Source organism: Alosa alosa, chromosome 6, assembly GCF_017589495.1.
Source record: "Alosa alosa isolate M-15738 ecotype Scorff River chromosome 6, AALO_Geno_1.1, whole genome shotgun sequence".
NCBI classification, from domain to species: Eukaryota; Metazoa; Chordata; class Actinopteri; order Clupeiformes; family Clupeidae; genus Alosa; species Alosa alosa.
Window position 1 is genome coordinate 500,541 of NC_063194.1, and position 10,310 is coordinate 510,850.

A 10,310-nucleotide genomic window follows, 5' to 3' on the forward strand; every position below is an offset into this window, starting at 1 on the left:
CTTTTCACACTCACATAATTTCGCCGTAATGGAATAAAAGGTCTGCTATAGCCTACATCATATTCTGTATTTTCTTTATAACAAAAAATGAGCACATCACTGTCACCAATTATATTTTAGGTCAGTTTGTATGTTTGTCATTTCTGGTCAATGCAGTAGTTTAAACACTGTGTTTTTCTTAAGGAGGCTTTTCAACTCGACCTTTCGTGAGGAGTATTCAACGGCAGACCTTATCTTCTCGATCCTCAGTCACGAGCCCTCTCGCCTTCAATGAGAATGGTATGAAGACCTCCTGGTCTCTTTCAGCCAAACTACAAATGAGGTCTAACTCTCCATCCCGCTTCTCCCTTGACTCTCGCGCCTCCCCTCCATTGGAGAGAATTGGGGAAGCTTGTGATGACAAAGTGTCTACTTCTTGCTTTGGCAGCTACAGCCGTCAAGATCGACACGTCAACAGCAAGGCACCTCTTGCTACCGTGGAGGCCTATGGTAGTGAGGGAGGAAATGGCCAGAGAACTCTGGAAGACGCCTATTGTAGGAGTTCCAAAGGTGAACATGTTGACAACAATAGTCAAGTCACCGTTCACGATCAAGGCAAAAACATAACCCCAGTTAAAGAACACAAACGTAAAGGAAGCTCTGGTGAAAAACATAGGTGTGCTGGTAATGGAACCAAAAAGAATTCTAATAAGACTGATTTGGAGAAGGCTTCTAAAAAACTTCATAGTTCATCTTTAACAACAAAGTCCCCTTCTCAAGTGTCTTCCAGCTCTCCACTTAAGAGTGCCAAAGTCACCAACACCAACAAAGATTCTATGAAGATTGTGAAGGGGGTGCCCTCCCGGCGGCTTGAATCTTCCTGTGACCAAAAGACAGCAGCTCAGGGGACGCAATGTAAGGTGCACCCTTCCTCCACACCACAGCCCTCTGTGTCTCATACTGTAACTGCCAAGAAAAGCTCTTTTATATCTGAGAGGATATCTGTTAACAGCAAAAAGAATCTTAGTGAGAGGACTTTTAACAGAGATGCAACCCAGTTGAACTCTCCTTTAGATAAACCTAGAGGTAGTGGGATTCAGCGCAGCTTTCAGCCCCAGGGTGCTGATAGGGAACGAATGGAGCAGAAGCCAGTGAAGAGTTCCAGCAGCAGCTCTTCAGTTACTAGTCTGCGTTCTGCCAGTCTTTCATCCAGAGACCTGAACCACAGCAGCAAATCAGAGGACAAAGGACTGTCATTCCTGAAAAGTGCACTTCGCCAAAGAGAGATCCGACGATCTGCTGATTTAGGCAAAACTACCTTGCTTACAAAGAAGACCTCTGAAAGGACAGCCAGGTCCAATATCCAAACTAAAGGATGTAGTATGGATGCTGATAAAGTATCTTCAGGACCCTCCCTAGTGACCTCTCTGGAAAGCAATCCAAGTAAAATTGCTACTAAACAGAAAGTGTCCTCCAAAATCACCACCCCAGTTAAACGCTCTCTTTTGCCAGTTAGTAAGTCAATGTCTTCCGCCACAGAGACCACTGATCAGACTTATAGTGGAAAAAAGCCTCTTGAAAGGAAGTAATCCTCTAGAAAGCCTTGTTCCAGCATGCAATCCTCTGTACAGCCTACACTCTTGACACCTCAATGATGTTTAAATGCCAGTTTTTTCTAATGCAGCTAATTTTTATGTGCCTGAGATATTGTGTTGATATACATGTGTGTTTGTGTTATTATGTAGCAAGCGCCTTTCCTACCATTGAAACGGATCATTGGCTATGAAAAGGTGTAATAGGTCGAAATCAAATTACAGCACACTCTATAAAAGCAAGTCTCAATTGTAGTTCTGCTTTCAGACCCTAATTTAATTACTCAAGGGGCCAAATCAACGTAAAAATTGGCATGTGTATGTTCTTGGTAAACGTCCCCACAGAAAGCGTGCCTACGATGAACTTCAAAATTCCCTTTGTGCACATCCTACCATGTGTGTCACATATTGTGTTTAAAGTTAAATTAGAACAAATATGTAAAAAAAATAAAGCAAAGGGAAAATGTATACAGTATATTGACAATATATTCTTACTGAGATCTCATAGTTCTCTATTTTGCTTTTTGTTCCATACACGGCAAAGTAATAATCAGTAATCCAGTTGTGCTACAGTAATAATTTAGGTATTGATTTGATACAGGTTTAATGCTTGTATTTCAGAATGAGTACATTCAATTATGCCAATTACATTGGAAAACCTTACATGGCTGCAGAACACATTTTATAACAATAACAGGCTTACAAATATGAGAATTTCTGACCATTTAGCCTACTTCACTGTTCCTTCATCACTGTTCTTCTTGACATTGCAAGGTTGAAAGTGTCAAAATAGTCAAATACACCCCTCCCTTTAGTGCTTTTTTGTTGTTGATTCCCACATGCTCCAAGTTTATTACCTGTAAGCTTACAGGTACTGGTAACTTTACTCTTACAAAGATAAAGATACTTCAGTTTGTCTGCAGAGACCCTCTCCATAGTAGCATAGACGTGTAATGAGTGTTGAGTCTAGTTAATGAAGAGAGCAATTTACTTTGACATAGTGAAGATGCCCTTAAAGGCTATGCTATGTATGTGGTATTCAGTTGTAAATGCATATTATACTCAACACTGCACCGATTGATGTCGTTTTGGTCCCAAACAAAAATTTAGGTTGTTTAGCTAGGTTGTTGTTAGACCGAAGTTTCCTTTTAGCTGACATCGGTGGGTTTTACAGGCCAATTAAGAAAATGTGTTTTGATATAGGTATATATAAAGTACACAAGAATTTCCATGAGAACCTTAAACAACCTTATGTAATCCTTTGCAACTGATAACCAGAACTCATACGGTGTTCTTGTGGTGAAAGAAGCTTGTAGTGTCCTGTCACTGGAAAGCTTGAACAGCACATCTTCAAGCTCAGAAAGTGGTTGCAAAAGAATCGATCTAAGCCTGGATTGTGAACAAGAAAATGGAATTCTGTGGTAAAAAGGTCCCATTGGGTTGATCCTGTGTCAATGTACAAAAAAAGGGGAGAAATGCATAAATACATATAAATGCAATGCATAAATACATACACATACATATACTGAATATTAATTTCATCATTATGGCCCAATCCTATTTTTCCCTTTTACCCTACCACTTCAACTAAAATCACAGGGTTCCTCTGTTTTACGAGGTAGAGGTGTCCCAATGCATTTTGGACAGAGGAGTAGGATGAAGTGTTAGGGCTGAATGGCCCTTCAAATTAAGACCACACTTTGCACACATACACAGAAGCCTATGAATGTTATTGTAACTTCACATTAATCATGAAAAAAAATGTCAATCTGTCGGAATGTCTTAGTCTAATGTAGATGCAAAGGAATATGCATGTGTATCATTATTACAGTACATGCATTTCAGAAAATACCTATTTACGATACAATAAAAATTTGTGTTAAAGATGTGATGAGGTTACACGTATTTTCATTTACAGAGAATGAAGTAGAAGAGTTTGGTTTTTTACACTTCCCCATTCATTCGATACATAGAAAGTTTTGTGAGCTTCACATTCCATCAGAATATCTGAGTTTAGATGTAGATGCAAAGGAATATGAAATTGAGTTGTTATAACAAGCATTTCAGAAAAAAAAACATCTTTGTCCATTATAACAGAACATTCAATGTGTGAGTGAATAGGCTACATTTACATTTAAAATATTTTTCAATCTTTGTTCTTGAAGCATGTGCCTATTTTGACTAGACTTCTTCAGTACAATGATGTGCTGGATAGATTTGGTAGCTCTCATTCTCTCACTCATTTTCACTCCCATTTTGACACTTGCTACACCATACATTACTCCTAGCAGTAATGGGGGGTAATTCAACTTGTCCCAAAGAAATTAGTAGTCCAAATGTTAGTAATATGAGGATGAAGCAGTAAAGTAATGTGTTACTCTGGGTTAGATGGTTAATAGCCCTAAAATGCAACATTTCATTTTGGTATATATATTTATTTGTACATGGGGGGATGTGCTTTTGTTATGACACATGGCACACATGTAACCTTCCGTTCAAGTCAGTTCAGCTCAAGTGTAATAAGCTACCAAGGTTACCGATTCAATAACCAGCACTGTTTTTGCTTGTGAATAACCTTGTAAGTTCCTGCAGATTTCAGTAGATACTTTGTTTACACTGTCTGATGCTATCATCAAAATGAGTGATGACCCCCAACATAGAATTTGGTCCCTGTCATCAGACATGGTACCTTGTGTCACTTAAATGTCACTTATTAATATGTAGGCACACCTTTAAACTTAACATTTATATGCCCACAGAACACTAGCACATTCCCACAGGCTTCCATTTCTAAAAGCAGTTCCCAACTTGACAAGACCACCATTCACCATTGCACTTTTATGTCCATCCAAGGGGAAAATGACGAATGTATGTATGAGTGTTGGTGTCTTTCTACACATTAGTAATCTCAAAAGAGGTATGTTACAATGCAAAACATACTATTGTACTTATACACTACTCAATGTATTGGAATGCTACAGTATGACTCAACACTTTTTGTGTGTAATAACATTTTCTGTTTTGTTTGCAATTATACAAATATTACATGAATTTCAAGGATACTCTTTTTTGTTTTAAATTATATTAGGTGAAATGACTGAACATTTTTCTGCAATTTAAGGCATAGTATTTCAATAGTGCTGCACATAGTAGTCAAAATGATCAAATGCAAATGTCAGACTTACTGTTTTTAGCTATCAAAATGTTGGCACATTCCTTTATCCCTTTGTTTATAAATCAGTATAATGTTATAATGTATAAACAATAACATGTTACTGTATAACAGATGGCAAAGTTTTAGGTCTTAAGTTATTTCCAGTGATATGAGTAAGATATTTGATGTAGTCATGGCAGCCTTTGTAATGATGTTACTACGTTAGTATGTGAAATGTTGTAGCCTCCCATTAGAGCTGTCATGTGATATAATGGTTAACATAACATGATATATTTGGACATTGCCAGTTATTCTGACTAGTGACAAAATTTGGGCCCTACATGTTCATATGTAAGCTAATAAAGAGACTATTTTGTATTATTATTATTTTTTGCTTAGAGTATACTATGGAAATTCCTGCTAACCTGCAACGACTGTGCTTATTCATCAGTTAGACATAGGCTGGTGTTAAATTGTGATTGCAGATTTACGGGCTCATATCACTGTATAATGAAACTAATTATTAAAAAATACATACATATACAGCACAGAAAAGACCCAGGTAGCCTCCAAGTAGTTGGTTTACTTAGTTAGGAAATGATTTGTAACAAATAACCTGCATTTTGTATGGCTTGAGGCTATTTTTGCTTGAGCATATTAATACGCTGAACACTGTTTTTGCTTTTTCTTTATATGAGATTCATGGCAAAGACATAGTTAGCATTTTTATTGCTGTATACTTAGTGTAACCTGCATTGTGTTTAGTGTGCCGCTTAGCCCTGCACTCAACTGGGCTCGTACCTGCAAACTGCCCAGGCTGCTAGCTCTCTCACTAGCACGTCTCTGAGTTATACCAGTTGGCTAATGTTAGATTCACCACCCTAAACCTCACTCACAATCTGGGTCACTGCACCAATGTAACCTGTATTGCATTGCCCTGCACTCACCCAGACTTGAGGCCGCAAACTGCAGCACCTAGCATTCAAGCTAAAATCCCAGGTTGCTAGCTCTCTCAGGGGTCATCCCTATGTTTCCAGGGTCCTGTGTTCCCAAGGTCCTATGCTCCCAGGGTCTTATGTTTCCCAGATTAACATGGTAGATAATGGGAACATGAAAAGGGGTCCTATGTTCCCAGGCCTATCTTCTTTGTGTTTCTTTGACTGTGTTTTCATATCAAATCCCTAATAATAAGATCCTTCCTATCAGTCTGCATAAGACAAATTTTAGTCCAGCAGATGGTGGAGGTAATGCACTCTGTTTGCAAACTGCCAAAAAAAACTCACTGAAGAAGAAGAATAAGAGGCCAGTGAACCCTTCTTCTTTTTCCGTGAGCTTTTTTTGGGCAGTTTGCAAGCGGAGTGCATTACCACCATCTGCCGCACTGAGGTGTAATGTCAAGTGTACCCTTTAGCCTCGTTCTGGCCACCGGGTGAATAAGGCGAATTGTTGGCAATTCCCTGCAGTAAAGTCTGCATAAATTCCAAATTATGGAAAAGGCACAGAAAGGGTGCGAGTGAGCCCTCATGCACTTCACAATGGGACCACCCTAAGCCCTCACAAAGTTATTGAGATTCAGCCCCTGTGTCTTAGCAGAAATTGTAACTGGGGATCATGGACCCTGGGAACATAGGTATGTTTCTGCTCGTGTCTTTAGGCATACCAGCTGGCTACCATTACACTAGCATTGTGTACCATATAATTCGGAACAATGATCTTTTATGGTATATGGCAGGTAAGGGCTGGAAATATATATATATATATATATATATATATATATATATATATATATGTATATATATTTATCATAAAGAAATAAATATTTTTAACTAAAACACGTTGCTCACAATTATTGGCCCCTGAAAAATCTTATATACAAGACCTAACAGAAGCATTTTCCTATCTAATTTCAATTTATTTAAGTTAAGTGAGAAGTGTTAATTTCAATTTATTAAAGTTAAGTGAGTGCCTGTGAACTTTCAGAAGTATTTCATGACTTTCTTTTTCACTATGGTATGAAAATAAAGTCACACAGGCTAAACCCTCTTGTCAGTTTTCAACATTGGAAAGAGAAGAGAATACACTAAATTTAAATAAAAAGAAAGTATTTTGACATTTGTAAGTCAGAGAATGTCTATGACAACTAGGTACTTTGTTGAAAATGCCTATATTTACAGTCAGTTTTTTTCAACTGCTTACACACTAAATCTTTGCTTGTCACACAATTTTCTAAACGTGTCTTCCAAACATCATAACCCCACACCAAATCTGGAAAACCATACACTTAGTGTGACTCCAGCAGTGATTGACTCAGTTTTCAATTTACTAAAACACATTTTGCAAAACACCACATACAATTTTCTACCTAACATAAAAATTTAACAGGAAGTAACTTGATTTGGTTTTTCAAACACAACCCATCAAAATGCCACACTAAATCACCAGTGCTTCACTCTCTCTCTTCACATGTGTAAACACTCTTTACTTTACTGAACATCATCCAATCATTGCCTTAGCCTATGAATATACCCTCTATATAGGTATAGGCCCTTCCAATCTGCTCCTAGAGGATTTCCGGTTGAAATATTCAGAACCAATGCAGATACTTTTAAAGGAAAATTACAGTAATTGGACTTTAGCTTACAGTAATGTTCTACAAAAAGTTTATTTTATGTAAAACTTGTCTTTTTACTTGTTTGTCCCCATGTTACCATTAGCTCAATACATTTACCTGTGCCTCCAGAAATGCCTTAGGAACGCTTAGGATTCTTTGTTTCTGCAGTTGAAAGGGTATATAGGCCTATGAATACACACTGTACATGACCCCCACACGCACGCACACACACACACACACACACACTTGTCTTTGTAAAAAGCAAAGCCATTTGATAGTAGTAAGTCATTTCCGTCTTAGGCAAAATCAGTGTTTTCAAAACTCCATGTACATCTGGTGGTCATTGTATTTTGCTTTGCTTTTTTTCTTGTTAGCTGTAAAATACTGTTTCGCTACATCAAATTATTTGGGAAAAATTACTATTTTTGGTTTCAATATTACTTGCATTTTTACTGTGTATTTCAACTTCTCTTTGTAGATACCGTAACTTTCAGTCTTGTATGGAAATAGCCTAAGACAGAAGAGCTTTAGGTTTTGAGCATCAGTGTGTACATGATGTATCCAAAATGTCATATTATGAAAAAGTGGCGAATGTTTGGTTTAAAGATGTGTTTGCGACATTTTGAATGTTGTGTGTCATTTTGCTGGAAATTTGAGGCATTTTGCATTTTGAGTGAGCAATTGTGGGTTTTGTGTGTGAGTTTTGAAAAATAGACACAGAGTTTTTAAAAGATAGCTCTAAGCTTCAGGAACCCGAGCAAGGTAGCACCTCTTTTTTTTACCAACAGTACTTGGTGACCTCGATAAACGCAAAATGAAATACCCAACATATGTGATCATATACAGTACCCTCCAGAATTATTGGCACCTCTGCTAAAGTTGACTAAAAACCAGTATAAAAAATAATCTGTTGGTGATTTATTGTAATCTCACAATGAAAAATTATAGGAAAAATCCAACCTTGAAGGGAAGCGAATTTATTTTGAGTAAAAGGAAAATCTCATAAAGAAATAAATATTTCTAACAAAAGCACGTTGCTCACAATTTGTTATTGTAGAGATACATATTGTAAATACATCTTCAAATCATGCATGATATAGGAATTGTATTTCATTTAATGTATATATTGTTAATTTATATGTTTGTATACTGTTTTCTTGGTACATCTGGTATCGTACAGTACTAAACCTAGGGTTTGAACAGCATGCTGATGGGAATCATTAAGTTGACAAACACATTTGTATTTTAGCAAATTTGTTATACAGGTATATGTTCTCCTCCTCTGCACTCGGTCTGCCGCACCTCTGCCGATACCCTCTTTGGTGGGACAGTGAACAGGGCCATCACCCCTTGCAGCTAACCTTCAGTTAGTGTTTGCTCCCTACTCCTTGTTTCGCCTTCTCAGCCAGAAGATTGCACCTCCTCTGATAGCTCTCTGGTTGCTTTGTATAGTCTGGCTCCATGCAGCCCCAGGGGCCTCATTTATAAAAATGTTGCGTAGAAACCCTCCTTCATTTGATCTTAGATAATTTCTGAAATGATCATACATGTGATTCAGAGAAAACGAATGTACGCACAAAAAACGTTCATACACCACTCTTCCATATGTGCCAATTATAAATCACAAATGAACGTCAACTTGTACGCAGCCGGATGGTTTTAGGTCTCCACCTTGTAAACACCCCCTCATTATTATCATTAGCATATGCTTTAATGCAATCAATGGCCTAACTTAGCTGTATCTAAAAATATATATTGTATAGGCCTAGTCTGTGCCATCTGATAACTAGCCTATGTTTTTGCCCTGTCAGTTCGAATAGCTTAACTAATGTTTTTTTAAGCAGCGCTTTCTGGAAAGAGATTGTATGCATCCATGTCCATGGTCCTCTGCTTGCTTTCATTCTTTCTGCTTGCAGTAATGTAGTAGGTAATCTGGTAAATTTAGTAGGTTTACTTTGGTAGTAGAAAATAGTAGGCTACCTTATGAAGGAAAGACCTCTACATCATAATCTTTTTAGGCTGTGTTATGGTAAAGTACGTTTCCAATATGAGCCAAGGTCATATCATGCTGATGTAGCCTACAGCGGACTAAATTATAAGCGTGATATGTCATGATGTAGGCCTAACGTTTCTTTTAGGATAGGCTATGTTTTTGCTGTCATTCTTCATTCATTCTGCACGTTGTGATTCAAGGTATTATATCTTTGCGATTGTTTCTTTTAAGAAAGTCCAGTGGCCAGGCTTAATATTATTCTTTATTGTTTGCTTTAGGTCTACCTTTATCTATATTTATATTTTAGCCTACGTTATCCAAATCATGTATTATCATCTGATCTTGGGCACTGCCACAAGTCATAAAGCAAACAGGTACACTCTGTAACTCCTTGTGCAACTTGGCCGCTACTCTAATTTGAAGATGCATATGGAGTCACCTGTGCAGACCCACCACCATTCTCCACTCCGACCCTCGGTTCAGCAGCTTACAAGGTGACCTTACAAGGTGGCATCTTGTCGAGGGCATCACAAGCGCTCACAGAAATCTTTTTATGTATTTGAGAAAAGAGTATTTGTCAGATGTTATGTGCGGAGCAGGGAATAGCTCACAACTAATGCAATTAGTAGGCTAATGGGCTGTATTTTGGGCACCTGCGCATGGCGTAAAGTTCGTTTTTCACCCGCGCAAAGTTGAACTCGGTATTTTGCACCTTTATTTTTTAAACATCGCGCCCAGGGGTGTGGCAATTAACAACCTAGGGAGGGGCCTGGCGCGTTGTCTAAAAATCACTATCATACACCACCTAAACCTGGTCAGAAGTCAATGGCGAGTTGTTCATATGCTATTTTAAGAGCGCATGTCAACAGTCATATTGGCAGGTGCACGCACCATCCTTCTATCATTCATGAACGCACACCAGCGCACGTCCATGCAAATTGCATTACAGCATTACAAATTGCACGATTACAATGGGAAACA

The 10,310-nt window shown here is 38.0% G+C and overlaps 1 protein-coding gene across 1 annotated transcript in view; it reads left to right on the top strand.

The window, feature by feature from the left end:
• Positions 1–5,109, top strand: part of usp31 (ubiquitin specific peptidase 31) — a 204,920-nt gene extending 199,811 nt beyond the window's left edge. The window contains exon 16 of the mRNA XM_048245616.1: positions 184–5,109. Within this exon, the coding sequence (XP_048101573.1) occupies positions 184–1,568 (1,385 nt within the window). The 3' untranslated portion in view covers positions 1,569–5,109. The remainder of the gene's footprint in view (positions 1–183) is intronic.
• The last annotated feature ends 5,201 nt before the right edge of the window (positions 5,110–10,310 follow it).